General features: G+C 40.6%; 2 protein-coding genes across 6 annotated transcripts in view; one reads left to right on the top strand and one right to left on the bottom strand.

The window, feature by feature from the left end:
* Positions 1 to 5,355: 5,355 nt before the first annotated feature.
* LOC117002894 (actin-binding Rho-activating protein-like) lies at positions 5,356 to 11,621 on the top strand. The gene is made up of 2 exons (XM_033072468.1): positions 5,356 to 6,884; positions 11,013 to 11,621. Exons 1-2 carry the CDS (start codon positions 6,139 to 6,141, stop codon positions 11,488 to 11,490), a joined length of 1,224 nt encoding a protein of 407 aa, XP_032928359.1. The 5' UTR covers positions 5,356 to 6,138; the 3' UTR covers positions 11,491 to 11,621.
* A 6,426-nt stretch (positions 11,622 to 18,047) lies between these two features.
* LOC116997522 (oxidation resistance protein 1-like) overlaps positions 18,048 to 22,080 on the bottom strand; it is a 35,622-nt gene continuing 31,589 nt past the window's right edge. For all 5 annotated transcript variants that reach the window (XM_033062379.1, XM_033062389.1, XM_033062397.2 and 2 more), the window contains 3 exons: positions 21,387 to 21,482; positions 20,760 to 20,833; positions 18,048 to 20,075 (listed from right to left, as the gene is read on the bottom strand). In XM_033062379.1, the coding sequence (XP_032918270.1) occupies positions 19,940 to 20,075; positions 20,760 to 20,833; positions 21,387 to 21,482 (306 nt within the window). In that variant the 3' untranslated portion in view covers positions 18,048 to 19,939. The remainder of the gene's footprint in view (positions 20,076 to 20,759; positions 20,834 to 21,386; positions 21,483 to 22,080) is intronic.

Raw genomic sequence — 22,080 nt, 5'->3', positions numbered from 1 at the left:
ATATGGAACTGTGCTTTTGTTTACTTTTTTTACCTGTGATTTCTTTCTTGTAGATGTGTAAAATACATTTATCATTTCTCACATTACATCCAGGTGTCTGATTTCAAGTTCTCCTATTCTGGTATGCCTCCTGTCGGTCTTGTATTGCAAAGTTATGTGAAGACTTTAAATTCCTTGTATCCAGTGTTCTTCTCAGATTTCAATAGCAGCAAAAAAAGCCATATTCTCAAAGCCATAAGACTATTTCCAGGTAAACTTTAAACTAAGATACATAATCAAGTTGGAACCACAAAATTAAATAACTTATAATATTATATAATTTTCTTATCAGAAAAGGATAACCATTCACTGACAAATAGATATGATCAATATAAATTTGAATGGCAACATATTTTTGGATTTATTTCAAAGGCAATCTTGTTTAAGGAATCTTCAGAAATTCCTTCATAATGCAAGTAGAACTAAATGCCTGATGCAAATGATTTAATGCAAGTGTTTGCTTACACTTTTAAACAAAATTGCTTCATTAATGCTTGTTACTTGTTCCTCTTCATTTAATAGAGATATTCAAATAAGAGATGTATTTATGCTCGAAGGTAAAATGGGACTAAAAGCATGTGGTCTTACCCCTACTTTCATTTCCTGTATAAATTTGATTAAACTAGTATGGATTTTTTGTAGGCATCAGACTCCAAGAAAGCCTTGGGCACTATATGCAGAAGTAGGAGAAGGGTGCCAAAGTGCTTCAAGGCTCCACATCCCAGTCTTAGTTTTCATCTTTGAAATGTGAAGACAACTTTAGAGGAATAAAATATTCAAGACAGCGAAGAGTTTTGTCACTTGAGTAGCAGGGCTTGGACAGGAACTGGAAGATACATGGATGCATGTAAACTCGTCCTGAATTGGGTTTCTGTCAGCCCTAACAGCCAGATCTCTCTACCAGACTGCAGTGAAAAATTATGCTGAATTCTCATCTCAGCCAGTTGAGAATCTACAGGGCTGTTTTCTATTACTTGGGTGGCTTGCATTTAAATCTGTCCCACCTGGAGGGAGAGGAGCTTTGGGGCTGTACTCCACAACTCACTCACTGCAGCTGCTGCTACTGGATAGTGCATCTTCCCTCTCCCCGTTCCCCTCCCACAACTAAGAGTCTTTCAGCCTTGGTTCTGACCAGGGTTTTCTTGACAGTTTGCTGGATTTATTTTCTTCACAGAGCAGTGCTGCCATGATAGGTCATGGATAAGCCCTGCTCTCTCATATATTTGAATCCTGATGACACATAATCAAACGCAGACTCAAAATTCCATGTACAGTAATTTCACAATTATAAGCTGCACCATTTTGACTAAAATTTTGGTCCAAACCCAAAGTGTGGCTTATAATCGGGTGCAGCTTATATATGGACAAAGAACAAAAAGTTGCTGGTTTAGTTTGGAGGACAGGTGTCTGCTGAGAAAGGCAGGAGCTTCTCTTTGAAATGGAGAATGTAAACCCCCTCCCTCCAAATTATTATAATTTTGAAATCAAGGGGCTTTCAGGCAAAAATATGGGAATTAGGAATAACAGTTCTTTTCTAGGGAAATGAAAATAGAAAGAAACAGACCCCAAGCCCTGACAAAGTCAGAGTACAACCTGACACCCCGTCAGGCAGGGTGTTGGTAGCAGTCCCATTAAATGGTGGTTGCATCCTCCTGCAGTGACAGATGTGATTCAGTTGGAGCAGTGCTCCTGCAGAAGGTGCAGTTTCCCTCTAAAGGTCCAGTGGTGATGTGGAGAAATCCAGTTTTCCTCTGGAGTCCAGTGGAGAAAGGGGCTCCCTTAGTGTCCCAAAACCTCTGTTTTTATCTTGGTAAGAAATGTTGGGCTCTTCCCCCTGGCTGGAGCAACTTCCAATGGGATGCAGTAATTTTATCAGTCCCACAGTGGGACTCAATGGGCCATTAGCAGAAAATGATTCCCCGGAGGAAGGATGGGTTGTGAAGAGATAAAGAACAATGCCCTACCTGGTTTCAATGGATGGCCCATTAGCAGAACATCTCCCACAGAGATAAGGATCACTGTCCCCACCCTCAACAGATGGTGATAGAATAGATACCTTTTATCACACTCTGTATTGTAACGTGTGGCTTATAATCGTGAAATTACTGTAATTACACAGGAATAATTTCTCAGTACAAGACAATTTCAGCTAAACAAAAAAGGCTGTGGACAGATAGAGGATGCAAGTATAAGAAACTGCACGAATGAATGTATAAACTGCTTTCAATTAATGGCTGGACACAACCCAGTTCCAAGGTTCAGGAGCATCCATTTCTTGCAGCTCAGTCTTGTCCATCTCATGGAAATGGATTGTCCATGAAACTGCACACTGAATGAGACACAGTTGCTCACGCGAACTCTAAAAATAAGGCAATCCCAAACTCTAACTCTTTTTACAGGTTTCCTGTGATATCTGGCAATGTATGATGTTAAGACACTTGTCATGGTGAAAAGAATTCTTGAGATTCCTGATAATGGCAGCTGGTTATACTTAAGAAAAAACCACATCTTGTTCTCATTATTCACCACTAACTTTGGGGAGGAAGACAGCATCTTTCATACACTTAAAATTGCTAAATTCCTTCCTTACAAAATTAAATTCCTTGGAATCAAAAACATTGAATAGCTTATGTCAATGTCTGACAAGGTAAAATAATGTACGAAGGGTCAGTTCTACCTTTAAATTTCCTTAAAATTAAAAAAGAAATAAAATTCATGGCATACTGGTCTCCCAGAGACTGGTAGTGTTTGACAGCAAAGAGAAAATGAAAGGATTTTAAAATAGTTAATAACTATATAGAGAAAATCCATCTGGGGGAAACAAACCAAAACTATCACACAGCAAAAACATCCCAACTGAAACTGGCAACCCCTCAGCTGGTCCTTCTGAACTTTGGATTCAGGAAGTCAGAGGTACTATTTGAAATGTAGCAATCCACAAGCAGCAACAAGGTCTTAGGGACATGTGGAGACTTGTCTAAAGGTGTCAAAGAGAATAAATCCCAGAAGTGTAGGCAGCCAGAGTCAAGGACAAAGGGAGTTTACAACTTCAGCATGTGTGAAGCTTGCTCGGCAAAGTTAATGCTTTCTCCAATTACCTTTTCTCCTATAGATCTCCTGCAAGAAATGGTCCCTTCACTCTGGCCTCAAGGATAGTTTCTGAACTTGAGAAAGCCTGTGACAGTCACCCTCACCCAGCCTTGTTGAACATTTAGAGTGCATTTTGTGACCTTGTGATGTATGGAAGACACGTAGAAAGTGTGGTTCAGGTCCAGCCTGCCTAAAACATACCTGTGCCTTTAGTGCTGGCTATCAGCTTGTGGAAGTCACAGCAGGGAAATTACAAGCAGAAATGTAACCTTGGCTGATTATCTCATTAATAATAAAAATTTAAAACCATGAAGTAATAAATTCTAGTCTTACTGCAATAAAATATTTGCAAAGTAAACAATACACAAAATATAAATATCACTGGATGATTTGGACATAATTTATAATTAACTTCTTGCTGGCAGCACTGCCATATAAAATGATATAACATTCAACACATTCAAGGCAACATCATTGTACACCCTAAAATTAAGCATTATAAAATACTTATCCTCAGAATAATTATATCAAAGTTTCACTGGTACTTTGGCCAAGTCTGTAATAACACTTCAGCTTAATATAATAGTGATGAATTTTAACTAAACATTTGTTTAACATAGTGTTGTGCAATATGGATTTAATAGTAGTTTAGATATGTAATCTTGGTGTTTTTCATTAGTCTTTAACCTTTCATTGTCATTTATCTAAGCTATGCAAGCATAAGTCTGTAGGACTACAACCAGTATACCAAGGTCAAGTCTGTTAGGAAAAAAACCCAGAAGTTTCTTTATTAACAACTTCTTTGAAATGTGCTGTAATTTCTAAACACTCCTCAGGAATGCAACTATTTTTCAGTGCCATGAATTTCAATACAACTACTTGCAAATACTGTATGAGAGCAAAAGTGTTCAAGAATTTCAAGAGTATTCACAGTAATAAACTGAAAAGAGGCCTTTGATTGCAAAATACAGCCAGTTAACCAGTGGAATAGATTGACTAGACAGTGGGAAGCACTACTGCTGGTAGTCTTTAAGGACAGGTAAAACAGGATGCAAGACACATGGAGGTGGGGCTGACCCTGCCTTCTAACAGGGATCTCTATTGGCCTTACACTCCAGGATTGTTCTTCCACATTCACTTGCTTCACTGCAGTCCATCCTTGGCCTTGCCCCTTATCTGTATTTAGCTTTCAGCTCATTCTAAAACCCTCAGCCACCTTTACTCTCCAGAAACCACACAGAATGACATAATGAACTGGTGTAATACTCCTATTCTGCATGTGCATTATTTTCTTTCACTTGCCTCTTCCTTGTATTTTAGGAAGCATACACTCCCCTGCAGGCATGCATGGATGCACAGGCATGTGTGAATTCTAAGCACAAGAAGGCCCCATTCCTGATTAGCCTTAAAATGACCCCAAAATAAATGTCTGGTGACACATGCTCCTTAATCAAGTTGTATGGGTAAATCTCACAATGTCATCTCACAGCTATGACGCAGTGGGCAATAGCTGAGACTGTACAGTACACAGATGTGACACATTTCTTTCCAAAATAAAAGCATGAGTAAATATCTAATAGCAACACTAACTTAATTTATGTCATCAGTTTTGAAGAGGAAATTACCACACAGATTAATGAGGAATTCTACATAGAAGTCAAAGGTATGTAGTCTTAAAGCATTAATCAAGAGCTAAATATGATCTGACCCACTTCCAACAGCCCAGCCTTTAACAGAGAGATGATAAAAAGGCAGAGTATGAGAGTCCATATTTATCTCTGATGTAACACCAACAAAGCCAACAGAATTCCTTGAAGTTCAGTGTGCCTCAGAGCACCATATGGCAAGTGCCACGGGTCATCCTGTAATCTGCAAGGTATGATGGATTGAAAAAGCAATGACATTTTCCGTTCCTATTTAGGAAACATTACTCTAAGAAATAAGAGATCACAAGGACTGCATCTCAGAAAAATATATTCTAATATATTCTAATATAAAAAAATATTTATTACCATGCAAAAATGGATGTATCAATTCACTAAACAATGCCCCAAATTTGAATATGAATACATTCTAGGAAGTTCTCTGGAGTGAACAAATCACAAGGTTTCCTAGAAAAATGGATTTGTTCTGTGTTGGACACAGTAAACATAATTATGTTGCATATAATTCTATTGAAAAGCAGTGAGAAGTTAAATAGGTTATATTTTCTCAAAACCCTGAAACTTGGAGATCATTCATCCATCTGATCAAGTCAGACTTACTATACTGATCCCCCAGACATAGTGATTACCTCTTCCCTAGTGCTGATACCAAACATGATAGTGTTCCCAGGCCCCCCTGAAGGTACATTCTAAAGAGAGAGACATTAATAGATAATGATTGAGAAGAGTACACATAAATACCTTTTAAAAAATTAACAAACCTCGATTTCCTTGGACACATGAGCAATACGAAAAAGTCACCCAGTATCTTTTCAGGAAATACCTCTAAAAATTTCTCAGTCATAACTTGTGTCTGGCTTCACACTCCATGACAAAGGCCACTGTTTTCTTGTGATGATGAGGAGTGTCCACTCTGGCCAAAGTTCCTAGCTACTGACACAGCCCTTCACATTTAGCATTTTCAATCACTCTGATTGGGATCTCAACCCAAGGGCTGCATTTCCAAAAGAACAAGACCCTTGCCAGCCAACTGGGAATTCAGCAGTTCCATGGAGGGGGGACTAAAGGAGCTGTTACTTTCCCACTATTTCCAGCACAGGTCTGTGTCACACTGTTCACATCATGCATCATTCATCTGCTGTGATGAAATGTAACCCCGTGTTTTAAAAAAAGACCTCTGCAGCAGTGAGGATACTATATCTTTGTGAGAAGCGTTTCACATATTTTCCATGGGCATCAACTGCTCCTGCTTCTATTTAAATCTGTGTGGCCCTCTTCAGAGGGCATTATTCACTTCAGGAAGTCCATTCAGAAGGTGCTGAGCATAAGAAGGGGAGAAGCCAGGATGGCAGCAGACATGGCTCCTGAAGAAAAGCCGAGCACTGCTCCTGTGAAAAGGGCTGTCCACAAGATCCGAATGGCCAGCCAGGTCTTCAGCTTGGCACGAGGCTGGCAGCAGTGGGCATCTGACCACCACGTAAAGCAAGAGCAAGAGCCCTCTGGATGGGTCCCCACTGCAGAAAGCTCATCAGGTCAGCCTGTGCAGGAAAGTTCCTTCGAGAAATGGCAAATTCCATGTGTCAAGAGGGACCAAGAAAAAGATGATGAAAAATCCTTAGCAAAGGGATCGGTGACGATAAGAGATGCTGAAAAACAATCAAGGGAATCAGATGAAGACCCCAAAGTGTTCAGCATTAGAAGCAAAGAGGTGACCAAAACAGTTGTCAGCAAAGCCTATGAACGAGGGGGCGATGTCAGCCTCCTTAGTGAAAGATATGAGAACAACAACAGCAGCTCCGAGATGACCAAACTCAAAGAAGAATCAAGTGCTATTGACAAACTTCTGAGTAATAAATTACCTTCATCCATAAGGAGGAAGTGTTCAAATGTGGTATCAGAGCTGACCAAGGGCTGGGAGAAGATGGAAGAAGAGGACAAAGACGGGGCCAAGGGAGAGCTGCTGCTGAAGTGCCGTGATGATAGCCTGGATGCCCAGGACAGTGGCTACGGGGAAGCAGAGGACAAGCTCGAGCAGGAAGACAGTGACCGGGAGGTGACGGCTGCGAGGATCAAACGGCCTGTCCCATCTCTGTAAGTAAAGCATCTTCATCACATCTACACAAATGGCACAGGGGTACAGCTTTCCATGAGGAATATGGGGGGAGATTAGGAAGTGGTCAAAGATAAACTATTACTCCTGACTTAGAAGAAATTGATCAAAATTCAGGAGACCTTTCATATATCACTCTGTGTTTAAGTAGTTACTCAACAACATTGGACTATGTACCTGCTACAAAAAATCAGGAAGTTATATTTAGGAGATGCTAATTATATTTACTTTTCACACTGGATTTACGGTTCATCAAAGTAGCTACTTACTTCTTAATACTTCAGGTCATACTTCAGAATCACTACTTTTACCTCATTAAGAGCCTTCAAATATTAATTTATTTCAGCAAATGTTGTCTAAATTAATATATTTGACAAATAATATTTCTAAATACTTATTAATTATTTTGCTTAATATAAATTGTAAATATTCTCAGGAGCAGTTTGAAAAGAATATCCCAAATTAATATTGCAGAAATTACTTCCCCATACTTCTTACCAAAAGTTGGGTTCACTGCTTCTCTTTGGAAGTTTTCCACGAATTTGAATTCACCAATTCAAAGAAAGGAAAATTCCATAGTATCTTGGACCCCAATTCATACGATATCTCAACTGCATTTTCGTAAATTAGAAACTGGATCATCACTGATGATGAAAAACTGATGATAATGTCAAAGCAGATGAAAATGTCAAAACAGACTTTGTGATCCCTGTGCAGACAGGCAGGCAGGCTCTATCATGGTCACCATTTTGGTTTTACACCTCACTACTGATTAACATTATCGTAAGTGTTAGACTGTGACTAACACAGCTATGGATTTCAGCCATACATACATTTAACCACAGGTATCTGAGCACACACCCCCAGAGTGATTTTAGCTACTCAGATGGGATTAGAATGATGCTTTGCTGTACAGCTGAGCATTCAGATCCTGTAAGAAGAAAATGGTTAACAGCCCCAGTGAAAAAAGCTCCCCAGTAACCTAGGGCTTGAAAGGTCATGGTACCTGCTTTTGGCAGGGACTGTGCACCATCCTTTCACAGAAGTTAGGACCTCAAACCAAAGATTCCAAATACACAGTGGAAAAGGATACATTGACAGCATTTGTAAACAAATTAAAACAATTTTCTCAGTTTCAAATGTTATAGTAGAAACAGACCAACTATGAAGCTTCTGTGAAACTTTTCTTACATTTTCCTTTTATGTCTCATTTTAGTACTGCTACCTTGAAAAAAGATTGATTAGCCATATTTACTGTGGTCCAAATGATTGAAGTAACACCCTCAAATGTTACTTACAGCTCTTACTTCCACTGAAATTTGACACAAAAATAATTATCTGCACTTACAGTGCTGCTACCAGTACTGTACTATCTTTATGAACATTTCAATGTGGTTCAATCTTCTCCAAAAAAGCCATAAGCATGCATTTGTTAAAGCATAGCTCCCATTTTCCTCCACATTGCAGGAAAAAAGCATCAGTGCAAGTATTTTGTTTTCCTCTCATCAGCACCTTCATTATTTCCAGCTTCACTACTTATGGAATAAAGTTGTTTCCTTAGTAGAAGACTCCTGTTGGCTTAAGAAACACTATTCTGCTCCTGATTAGGAGCAAAAGGGATGCAACAAAAGGGATATGAAACCGAAAACATTAAAACAGGATTCATACCTTCCCCCTACAGACAGAACCAGGGCAAATATGCAACATGGGCGTTATTTGCCCAGAAGGTCAGAATGCATTTAGAATGATCATTCTGGTTATCAGGTTAACTTAGTTGATTGTTTCTCAGAGTGGGAAAAAGCTCAAAACCTTCACTTTGTATGCACAATCCTTTGTATAGGTGCAGCAGAAACATGAAAAAATGCTTCCATGTGTACACAATTCATTAATTCATTAAACTTGTCATTAAGCTAAATAATAGCAAAAATAGCACTTCAGCAACTAGAAATGGTTAAATTACAAGCTGCATTTAAAAAGTAAAGTTTTTTCCAAGTCCACATGAGGCATGATAAAAGCAAAAGGATAGATAAGATGGTTTTCTTAACCACTGAGAAGATGATTTGGATGAGGAAGGCATTAGTAATATTCTGCTAGAAAGGAAAACTAGTTTCAGTAGAAAAATGAGGGAATAGATCCTAGAATGTTAAAGCAAGTAACAAAGACTGCACAGCCTCCTGCTGTCTCATTCCCTCTCTTCTCTCCACTCAACCTGGTGAACTGAAGCTCTAAGAGGTCACAGTCCCTGGAGAGAAGGGGAAGCAGCTAGCTGTGGCTGAGGAGTAAGCCTTCCATGATGATATCTACTCATAAACTCCCCTGAGACTGCATCCCCGATGGCATCACTTCTTCAAGTCAATTTTGATTCACTTAGGATTTTTTTTGCCCTGCCTTATCTGCTAGCTTCCCACATGAAGAGCTACTGAAGCAATCTGAGCCTCAGTTGGAATTCAGACTGTACTAGCAAAGGTTTCTGTGACCTTTGCATAGTCATAGGCTTCAGGAGACAAATTCCTTTGCATAGCCAAACCCTGTGCCCACAGTTCCTGTGGACAACGAAGGCACAGTTCAGGCGAAGGAACAAAGGATCACAGCTTTCCATTTCTCTGTATGACAATAGCTCATATAGGGGAGCATTTGGTTTATTGTCAGGAAACCAAATTGTCTAGATTTACTCCAATAGTATATTTTAATGGTTTCCTGCCAACACCTACCTGTTAGTCACACAAAATTACAGGTACAGACACACTGCCTACTCTCAGGATGCTCTGTACTTACACCACAGAAGAAAGGTGCACTTACTTGGCAACTCAGATGCTCAGTTCTTCTGATGGTTTTTCATCAGATTGATAAGGAAGAGTATTTGGGGGCTTTTTAAACACAGTTCCTCAATACAGCTAAGCCAATCTTAGGGCAACTCCACAGCTAATAAAGCAGTGCAGCTCTCCTAGGTCTTTTTCTACCCCTGGCACTAGGTATTTGAAATTCTTACCCTAGCACAGCCCTGCTCAGCATCTTTCTGGGGCACCAATCTGAACTGGGATGGACATCTGTGTGATTCCTATTCTCTATTTCAACCACCTTAGTAGAAAACAAAGGAACGTCCAAACAGTGGGGCAACAGAATTTTCTGCAACTTTACAGCCCTATATATTGTTTGCTAAGTGCATTTTGATTCTCCAGTGTTAATATTCAGCTGACATTATGGAGGAGGTTTCAGAGCAGTCTTTTGGGGAGTAAAAATATTAGAAAACAAATTACTTTGGCAGAGCCACAGCACAGCATAGTCCCAACTGAGTTCTGTACCTACACATTGACAGGACGTGGACAGCACAAAGACTAGCTCAGACTATCTATAGCTCCCCCACAACATGCGAGATTGGCCACGAGAGGATAGAGCGTCTGCCTGCAGTCATTCAGAACTATTACACACATAAAAATAGAAAAAAAAAAGTTTCTGGAGGCCTTTCCTTATCCTTTGTCCTTGAAACTTTCAGGCTTCTAACCCTACCCATGGGAATGTGAATTTTGAACTTCAATATTTGTTCAGAACCACACTCCAAATACAGAAGCATAGACAGAGCTACTGCACTCGATTAGCTTTTTGCTGTTGCTATAATGATTGATACCGGTTACAGAGGACAGATTTTTCCAGGCACTACCCTCTATTTTTCAGCCAGGTCATACACCTACAGCAATCAGCATCTCTAACCTCAGGGCATACACACTTCAGGCATGACCAAGCAGGCAGGAATGGGGAACTGCGTGACTGAGCAAAGGTACAGAAAGTGCAGGTAATCAGAACATACTGTTTTGCTCCCTTACAGAATTAAGTCATTCTGGGGTAAAGTTTGTCAAAACAGGCTCAGAGTGGGGCTGGAAGGTGGTAGCTTTGACAGGATAACACTGTCACCACAGAAGTTGCCTTTGTGTGCAAACTGATCGTGGATGAACAGCCCCCAGAGAACTAATTTAGAAGTGGTGAACTCATGCCACCTGGTGGATTCCAGCTCGTCCCAAAACCACAGTAACCCAGTTACAGCAGAGACCAATGAACAGCAGAACAGCATCAGGAATGGAGATGCAAGGCTCAGGTGTGTTTGTGTCTTCCAGCGCCAGCCGGCTGAGCGAGGAGGCGCGGAGCAAGGCGCGCAGGAAATGCAGCGCCGTGCACAGCCTCAAGGACAGGTGGCAGGAATGGGCCGACCAGCACATCATAACGCAGAAGCTGAACCCCTTCAGCGACGAGTTTGACCACGAGCTGGCCATGTCCACGCGCCTGCACAAAGGAGATGAAGGATACGGCCACCCAAAGGAAGGAACCAAAACTGCTGAGAGAGCCAAGAGAGCTGAGGCCCACATCCACCGGGAGATCAGGGACATGTGCTTCATCATTGAATCCATGGCCAAGCCACGGCCCGACGGCAAGATCCAAGTCACTTTTGGGGAACTCTTTGACAGATACGTTCGTATTTCAGATAAAGTTGTTGGCATTCTGATGAGAGCCAGGAAACACGGGCTGGTGGACTTTGAAGGAGAAATGTTATGGCAAGGAAGAGATGATAATGTCATAATTACTTTATTAAAATAAGTTAGGCTATAACCAGAACAGCTTTTAGAAACCTTTTCTCCTCCTTTGCCATTAGCATTTGCACATTTTGAATACAAGATTCCCCTGTTCACAACATACAAAAGAGTATTTTTTGAAATATGTATTTTTTAACTAGTGCACGATAACCCAAACATCCAAATGGACTTCATTTTGTACCGGAAGTGCTTGCAGGACAATTAAGTTAATTACTACGAAAAAAATAAGGAGAAAAATCTATACGGAATGTAAGCAGTTGATGGTAAAAGCCCATGGCAACATAAATAACTACAAACTAATTCCAATTTCTACTTCTTGTTACATTAAGATATTCCTAACCTGTTTAAACTGGAATATCAGGAATATGAAACATGCCAGATGAGAAGCTGAATGACAATATAAAAGTTTTAAGACAAAGTTTTTGATCTGAAAAACGGTCTTGTGCATGCACTTCCTAATAAATTGATTTAAATACAACTAGAATTACCTTATTTTAATACAGATAAAAGATACATTTGTTTTCTTTACAAGCATAGTATGTAACTATTACTGCAGCATTATCTTGTTGATACAACTGTTGACACAGCTTTCTCTTACATATCACATAAAATATCCTTCTTTTTATAAATGGGGTTTTATATATTTATTGTATTTCTATAACTAATTTTTTAGATTGTTTCTTATTTAAACTTACGGAGGTTAGAATGTAATGAATAAAAAAGTTTTGATTAGATAGCTACCTAAAAAATACCTTCTATGCAACATTGTGCAATGTCTCAATGTCTCACATCTGATTATCTATGTAGATACTGTTCTTATAAATACAGGGAAAAATAATATGTAACACATAAAAACTAGCCGGGTACTTGTACTTTTGCATACAGCAAAAAAGTGACTGACATCATCATCTTCCCTTGAAATGTAGCTCTGTGAGAAAAGAGAGAAATGGCATTCATAACTTTGAGGAAAATGTTGTCCCACATTAAACAGAAATACTGACCTAATTTCATAGCATTTGCCATTCTAATGTCACTGAAATAAAGCACTTCAGTCCAGGTGATGCCAAAGAGGACTAAATGCTAATGAACTAATGCTTCTAAGATGTAAAATTGGATTTTCCTGAATCTGAGATCTCTGTAAGGTCTCTGCTACTTACTGGATTTGAGAGATCAGTTTCTCTACTACTGTAAAAATAGCTGTCCTGTTAAAATGAGTGTGCTTCACATGAAAAGCATTTGTTTCAGAGCAGATGCCTGGGCAAGTAATGAAAAATAAGTGGTTTGTTTTTGGTTTTTTTCCCCCTTAGGATTCTTTCAAATGAAAGAACAAGTATCTTCTTACAGAAGTAGAGGTGTATTAACATCTTGTCTCTGATAAAACAAATATTGTTGTCTTATTATGAGTACAGGTATTCCAGTTTGAAGCTTTAAGGTACAAATAAACCAAATATTTTATAACTTCATTATATGAGAACTGACTAGTACATCTATTCTAAATCCATGTAAATAATTTATACTTTAGGCATGGTTAAATTATGTGACTCTATGGAAGAAAAAATTAATTGTAAGATGGAATCACTTGAGCTTATTAAATGTTTTCTTGGGATCTCAGACTACTGAAGCTGACCTACAAAAATGATGTCTTAGTGCTATACTTATGTACAATAATTTTTACCTGCATATTCTTATTTCTTTACATCTTTATATAATGACCTTTTATAGCTGTCTAAATTATCTTGACAAAATTTTGCTGTCAAAGGAATATATGAACTATAAATAAACCACTTAATTACTTCTTGGGTTAATCTCCCACACACTAGAAAACAAATATGTGGCATATTCAGTGAAGTAAAATATCAGCAAGTTGCTTCAAAATATAAGCACATTCTCCTTTTCATGGCTGTTAAAGTATTTCCTGTGAAAGTTTCTCCATCCAAAGCACCAGAAAAAGATTTCAGAGCACAAGGCAACAGACCTTATACAAATCACCTGTACAAAGAATACATACTAAAAGCATGTTAGTGTTAAGTGAATTACATATTGCTGCTCCTGCAAATTCTCATCCTGCCCCAGGAAAACACAGCAGCTGTAACAATGTAATCCCTACTATATAGCATCAACCTCACTGACTGACAGCTCACTGCAGGCAACTTCAAGCCTCCCATTCAGTCATCCTGGTGTTAAAATCTATGCAAAATAAGTCAAAACCCCAACTTTTCCCCATTCTTCCCCTCCAACTATTTTATTTCCAATTGGATGAGAAAACCACATGACATAACTAAGTATTGAGTATTTTTGCTCCTACTACCCTCCACTATTTATCTTTGAGTAGGCAGTATCATGCAAACACCTTCTAATTTCTGAAAAGAATTTACCATTTTTGTCAAAAAGAAATATTAAATATTGATATAAGTTATGATGTATGGAAGTATTTCATGTAAGTTATATGTTTTATAACATTTTTTTACATTAAGTTGTGTGACAAATTTATCCACGGTGTGGGAGATAATAAATATGATTCATTAAAAAAACAACCAAAGTACTGCTTGAATTACCCACCCGAACTTTCATACTGTGTTACATTCCTCTGAAACTAGCATAACTTCTGCCAAATTTAAATATTCTAAGCAGAAAAACAATAAAGGTCAAAACCTGCTTGATTAAAGCAGTCTCTGTAAATTTTTATAAAAGACCTGTTTTCCTAGTTCTGACTTGCTTTGAAAAGAAAACCCTTCACCTTTGAGACAATAAGCAAATCTCAGCTATTCTCATGATAGCTTATAGTTGCACATTATTTTTTTTAATATTGTGTTCACTCCCAAATATTTTTTTATTGTTTTAATGTTTCATTGTTTTACTTGAAACAGAGCTCCTGAACTCTCCTGTCTGAAGCTAGTGTTGCTTTTGCACATCCTTGGTAGTGAAAAAATTGTATCTTCTTCTGTAGGAACTTACATACGTCTTTCATATTCAGCTATCAAGCTTAAGTGACAGCATGGAACTTGTATAAGTGAAATGTATTTCTTCTGATACAACTTTGTATTTTTCCAAGTCTTACCAGAGTTGCTGCAGTGGCTTGAAGTGAGTGGAAGGTTCACTGGACACATATCCCACTCAGTAGAAATCAGCTCCCTCTTCCACAGCAATAATTCCTTCTTTACAAATATTTCTGTACAGCCAAGGTTCAGTAATACAGATAATTTTTAAAACAGGGGAAGGCAATTGAAATAAAATTAGCTGTAGTGAAGAGGATACTATTCATGGTGAAATGTTCAATCACAGAAGAGGTACTGGCAGGCCCTCCTCTCAGCCATTTCAGCTGCTATGCTCTAACATCTCAACTAAAGCCACTGCTGACACCTCAGCAGCACACGTACCCATGTACTATCAGCAGTGCAATCACCACAAGAGAAAACAAAGTATGATTACAAAACTTGTAAGGTAAGCAGGACAGCAGAAAGCAAAGCTGGCACTGGAACTTCTGCAGTGAGAGAGCCAGCAGGACTGGCTTGCACTTGCTTTGCATATACAACAAAAAGTGTACACCACTCCCTCAGCTGGACAATTCCTCTCTCTTCTCCAGAAGCACAGTGTAGCTCTCTATCATTGCAGTAGCAATGTAGCACTCTTAAGAGGAGAAAGAGGAGGTTTGTTGCCTTAATTGAGCTCCAAACTGCAATGACCAGTAAAATACTGTGATGACATCTGTTCTTTTATGAAGGGAGAACATAAAATTATATTTAAGATTCAAATACTGAATGAAGTATACAAGATTATTATTTTTTTTTATTTGAAGCTGAAGGAATAGTCAATATTCTTACTGATCTTTCAAGAGCTAATTTTATGCCAACATTCTAATTTCTGTACCAAAAAATAACTCTAATGCAATATAAACAGGTGAGCAGGAAGATGCCAGGACAAGCAGTATGTCATGAATCATGACCTTTTTGCAGATTACACAAGAGCAGTAACTAACAGAGACAGGATTTAGAGTCAAAAGACCATACTTGAAGAATCCCTCCCATGTTCGGGGCCCAGATACCCAAATAAAACATCAAGTTACTCAGTGAATCCATCCAGGTATTGTGTGCTGAGACATAGTCTTGTGGCAGCAAACTCCAGATAATGGGTTTCCTAAGCCCTCAGCAAATGTCAAACCCCAACGCTTTACAATCACAGAAACAGACCTTGCTGGGAAGATAGAAAGGAATTCTACTGCAGAAAAAGGATAATGAATTGAAGGCAGAAGAGACATCAAGACAGTGCCTTTTATGTGTGTCATACAGAAATTAACTACACCTCTGGTAATAAAATTCATGGTCTCACTCAAATAGACATGCACTACTTTCTATAGTTCCCTTATACCGCCAGTTGTTTCACCAAGTGTGGCCACAGTCACTTATGCTTTAAATCAAATGTCCTTCTATTCCTTAACTAATTTAGTATTTTACAAGCATGATTGCTACTGTACTGCTTACTAAACAGTATCCTTGATTTCCAGTTTTTGATTCCAAGACTGGTCCAATACTTGGAAACATTCACCTACTGAAGATTTTTGTGCACTTTCATTTACAGTAATTTCACGAATACAAGCCGCACCAATTTGACCAAAATTTTGGTGGAAACCCGGAAGTGCGGCTAATATTCCGGGGCGGCTAATCTATTAACAAAATTCTAAAAGCTGCCAACACGGAAGTGAGAGCCCGCGGCAGCCCCAAGCCAAGCTGGAGCCCGGCCGGCCCCGGCAGAGGTGGGAAAGCCTGGCAGAGGTGGGAAAGCCTGGCAGAGGCGGGGCCAGCAGTGTCGGGGGCGGGCGGCAGAGCCTGAGCCAGCAGGGCGGGGGAGCCCGGGAGAACTGGGGCTAGCAGCGCAGGGGAGCATGGCAGAAGCAGGAAGGCCGGCGGGTGGGGCTGCCTGGCAGCGGGGGAAGCCCAGCATAATCGGGGCCAGCAGCGTGGGGGAGCCCGGCGGTGCGGGGGCCTGCAGTGCCGGCCAGGGCGAGGAAACGCGGCGGCGGTGCAGACGGGAGGGGGCGGCCGGCGAGCCGGGCGGCGGCGGCGGCAGCCCTGCCGGCGGGGCGAGCGAAAGCGGCGCTCGCGAAAGCGCCGCCGCGAGCCGCGAAAGCGCCGCCGCGAGCCGCGAACCGCGAGCCGCGAGCCGCGAACCGCGAAAGCGCCGCCGCGAACCGCGAACCGCGAGCCGCGAACCGCGAATCGCGAGCCGCGAGCCGCGAAAGCGCCGCCGCGAACCGCGAACCGCGAGCCGCGAACCGCGAGCCGCGAGCCGCGAAAGCGCCGCCGCGAGCCGCGAGCCGCGAACCGCGAACCGCGAGCCGCGAAAGCGCCGCCGCGAACCGCGAGCCGCGAACCGCGAGCCGCGAGCCGCGAGCCGCGAACCGCGAGCCGCGAGCCGCGAGCCGCGAGCCGCGAGCCGCGAAAGCGCCGCCGCGAACCGCGAGCCGCGAACCGCGAGCCGCGAGCCGCGAAAGCGCCGCCGCGAACCGCGAGCCGCGAACCGCGAGCCGCGAGCCGCGAACCGCGAGCCGCGAGCCGCGAGCCGCGAGCCGCGAACCGCGAGCCGCGAGCCGCGAGCCGCGAACCGCGAGCCGCGAGCCGCGAACCGCGAGCCGCGAGCCGCGAGCCGCGAGCCGCGAACCGCGAGCCGCGAGCCGCGAGCCGCGAGCCGCGAACCGCGAGCCGCGAACCGCGAGCCGCGAACCGCGAGCCGCGAACCGCGAGCCGCGAAAGCGCCGCCGGGCGGGCGCGGCGCGGGGCGGGCGCGGCGCTCGCGAGGCGCGGCGCGGGGCGAGCGAAAGCGGCAGCGGGGCGGACGGCGAGCCCGGCGGCGGCAGCCCTGCCAGCCGGGCGAGCGAACGCGGCAGCGGGGCGGTGCTGACGGGAGAGGGGGGCCAGCGAGCCCGGCGGCGGCGGCAGCACCACCCGGCCAGCCCCGCCGAGCCGTGGCGCTGAGCTGGGCCACCCGGCCCCGTCGGCAACCATGAGCGGGCCGAGCCTGCCTGGCCCCGCCCCGAGCCAGTAAAGCCCGCTATGCCGCGATCCTGTTACTAATTGGCCAATTTGTGAAAGCTGCGCACGGATTCTCGCGACGAACGAAAGTGCGGCTAATATTCGGGGTGCGGCTTATCTATTGACAAAGACAGCAACATTGTCGAGGCACCGGGGGTGCGTCTTATAATCCGTGCGGCTTGTATTCGTGAAACTACTGTAATTCTTCAAACTATAATGCTTTGCAAAATTCTTCACACCACCCTCTAAAAAAACCAAAATGTGATTTATTTGCAACATGAGCTTAGGATAGGGACTATGCAGTTGAATTAATGGTTTTGTCAGCAAGGATGATCTGAGACCTTTACCCTCTCCCTCTTCAAAGTGGTTGAAGGCAACATATTTCATACCCATTGCTTCCTACTGGGCTTTAAAAAGACTCAGAAATGCCAAAAAAGACGAGAAAATGCATCCTATATTCAGTTGTTAAATGAACAGCAAAAAATATTTGTGCTTCTACATGAATTCCACCTTCTAAATAAATTCCAACTCAAGGTTATTTTTACATATATTTAGATTTATTTGCTATACATCACTGTGAGCTTATAGTACTTGAAATCCATTACAGGATTTTTTTGTTGTTGTTGTAATAATCAGTTGTAACTCCACAAAGACAATAATACTGCTGTGGAAGACCAAAGGGGAGAAAAGCCATTTCAATTTATTTACAGTTCCTTATTTTGTAAACATTTACTCTACACATTGTACTAAGTTCTAATAAGGATAAAGAGATATACATAGAGACAGGAAACAAAGCCCTGTTTTTCTATTCATATTGAGCATTAGCATATTATAGATGAAACATCTGCCCTTTCTTGTTACCATAGCAGTAAGCTGTCTTCAAATAAGTTTTTTTTTTTTTTTTAACTTTCCAGAAATGTAAATATTTTGAAATATACAACTACATCTATGTAAGCCAACCCTTTTGGCTTTTATTCCATTTCTAGAATAATTTAAAGTGCTATAAGCAACCCGTCAATCAACACTTTTCTATAATAACAAAACTACTTTAAACATTAATTTACAAGAAAATATACAATGTTTGTCTGAAATAGCTGAAATTTCAGCACAAAGTCAGTCACTGTCACACTTAACAGCAATTTTTTTGTTCTTTTTTTGTTTTGCTTTGTTTTTTTTGCAGAACATAGAATAAAAGCTTTGAAACAAACAGTTTTGTTGAGCTGTTATTGCCACAATGGCTTATCAAGTTTTCTACAAAAGTGGACAAGAGCTACTGGAACTGTATTCTAGCCTGTCATTTATTTTTTGAGGTCACATGACAGTAAGTTTGCATATTCCACAACTCTACTGAATTACAATATTGTCTACCTATGATACATGATGTCATTTTAATCAGAGCTGGTGCTAATTGTAAATTTACAACATAGACCCACTCAAAAACATCACAAATAATTCTTTTCTTTGGACAGGAATAAGCTATATTCTTGGAGCTGATGTGCTACACGGCTACAACAGTATAACAGTATATATCTGACACTTTATGTTGAAGAAAGATGCATCTGTTTCTGTACTTTTAATGCCCTACTATAGCTACAAATTGTTCACTGAGTTTTGCTTGCTTTAGCCTTTTAAGTTTTTGGAACTATCATATTCTTACATTCACTTGCTATTTTGTAGTCTTTGCCACTTAGCTCAATATTGTCAGTATTTGTCCCAAACCTGCGGATCATTAACAGCATGTGCAAAAACACTCTTTAAATACAATCAGCATGCAGCTACAACACATATTAACTGACTTTTTTCTACACATGAACAAGAAACAAGACAAGTGGCACTGTTGACTTTGAATATCTTCTAACTTCACCATGTGTGTACTGGGATGTGTTAAGAAGGAATGCTCAGTTTCTCACCCATTTGTGGCACCACTGGAATAACCCATCATTGGTCTGGATCTCTGCAGTGCTGCTGCCAAATACCCACACGCAGCTTTCTTAGAGGTTCACAGAGGGCAACTTCATTCATAGACATAATTTGAATACAAAAATAAGAAGCTATATTCAATGAAGCAGCCCCCTAGCAGGATTGCAGGAAAGGTGTGTGTGGGAAACCTGGGAGGCAATCATAATACGGATAAGAAAATTTTGCAGGCCACAAGGCGCAAAGTAACTAATGTTAATTTTTAGTCCACAAGGTCAATATTTTGTAAAAGAGTCTATAGCTTAGAAAAAGTATGACAGTATATTACAGATGCAAGAGCATGAAAAAACTTCTATTTAAAAATAATAACTAATGGCCACACTGAAAAATTAGAAAAAAACCCCAAAAAAACCCAGATAAGTAAAATACATTATATTGCTCCTAGGGATTTTTAAGCTGCACTGATTCATGTCAGGTTTGGGACAATAACCTGTAGAAATAGTGAAATACTTATTCAAAAGCCCATATTTCTATGTCTTGAATAGTGAAGTCTTCTCGCTTAGAAAGTGTGTGATTCCCAAATGTTTTACATGAATGACTTCTTCCATGGTAGAGATCACCATCAAGCCAAAGAGCAAACTCTCCTCTGCAAGACAGACAACGTATTAAAGAAAAAGACTGAGGGAGTAAGCATTGAAAAGGAATCAAAGAACTACTTTTTAACACAGGTACCTCATTGCTGCTAATAAATTTACGCTACAAGTATTTTTTTTTATTACTATTTATTATTGATTTGGGAATATCCCTTTTGCAGATATTCTGAAATAAGCTAACTAGAATTCCTCGGTTTTCAGTCTCTTCCATTTTTATTAAAGAGACAACAAATATATATAACTAAAGAGAATGCTGATAAGAAATAAGGAAAACATTCCAGAAGCATATGAACCTGTATAAAAAACCTAAAAAAGATGATACATGATTTCTTGAGACCTTGGCATTTTTTGGGATGATTCACTTTCAATTCAGATCTCTTCCAAATATACTTAATTTCCATCTTTCCACAATCATATCTTTTGAATACAGGAAGACACACATGCAAGTCAAACATGGAAGGCATCATAAACTTGCAGGGTTGAAACCTTTTGTCACACTATGGGGAAGACAAACCTCCTGTCTAAGTTTTGTCAGCATTGGAAGCTAAACACCAGACATACTTAAGTTTTTTGGCTGGTAACTGCTGAGTCCTGAACTACCAAACTGAAGTCAACTCCAATTTTTATTTTCAAAGGTATCCAGACAAATATTTTTAACAATTCTAATCGTGACTTACCCTCCTCCACCAAAAGCAAGAGAGTCCATGTCTCCTTTAATGAAGAACATGTTGTCTCCTGTCCATTTAAAAACCTAAGAAAAACAAACAAACAAAGTAGACTAGCAAGTAAAAATATCTGAACTTTTCATTTGGGCAGGAGGGAAACCAACCATCAGTAAAGACAGTCTGTGGGTGGCTAGAGGCCAGTTTAATGAAGTTGACACAGAAAATTCAGGAAACAGATAGCTGCAGACAAAAATTCTCTGAGGTTTTACACTAATTAAAGTAAGACCATTCAAACCAGGTCATCTTTGAGCACCAAAACGCCTACACAATGAAAAATACCAAGAAAATACGCTTAGATTAGATGATATGTCCCTAAAAAGGATGTAATTTGTGTATTTTCAGACAGACACTCATAAAAAATCTTCAGTACAGTTAAAGAGTCAGATTGAATGTGTTGTTCAGCATGCAAACACTACTGATTCACCATGCACTTAAAAATTAATGTGATTACTTTCTTTGGGCCAACTTGTAACATTTTTCAGATTTACAGTCAAGTTTATTCCTTAAGTATTTTAAGATCATGCACTTGGGGTGGTGGTGGGGAAGGGAGCAAAAGCATACAAAGTCATTACTACTTACCTCAAAATCTGGAGAAAAAGTGAACATAAAGGTCTCCCCAGTGCCATAGAAGCCATCGCTTACTTTAAATGGTTCAGATGCTAGTGCACCAAAAACCTGTAGCAAAAATACATCAGAGCAAGAAAAACTTCAGAGAAACTACAGAGAATTCAAGGATCTGTAATGACAGTAACCAATAAATCAGGTTGTAAATACTTTCAATTTGAATTTCACTTACCACGGTTCTGAGTGCACTGAGATATGGTATTGTGCTTTGTGGTACAATAGAAAGTAAGAGCACTCTTCCTCAATAATAAGTGAGCACCGTAAGAATAAAAAAAAAACCTAATGGATAAAAACTAAACTCAGAAAATTCTCAAAAACAATGTATAGTTCCTATTCCACTTCACTAGGCTATTTTCAGCAAGTTCCTAGCTGAAGCTGAGAAATCTTCCATGCGATGTATTAATTCCAGTCCAGATACCAGGTAAGCACTGGTTACATTGTCTTACAAAAGAAACAGGTTTTAACAGAAGGACAGGACACCATCCAGGCCACAGGACAAACTTGGCATGTGTTAACCTCATGAAGTTCAGCAAACACAAGTGCAAGGTCCTGCACCTGGGTCAGGGAAATCTCCAACTTAAGTACAGACTTTGAGATGAACTCAATGAGAGCAGCCCTGAAGAGAACAGCTTAGGGTTTCTTATGAATG

The sequence above is a fragment of the Catharus ustulatus genome, chromosome 1, assembly GCF_009819885.2.
Source record: "Catharus ustulatus isolate bCatUst1 chromosome 1, bCatUst1.pri.v2, whole genome shotgun sequence".
NCBI lineage: Eukaryota > Metazoa > Chordata > Aves > Passeriformes > Turdidae > Catharus > Catharus ustulatus.
Note: the sequence above shows the minus strand (reverse complement) of the source record. Positions and strands in the feature narration are given on the sequence as shown.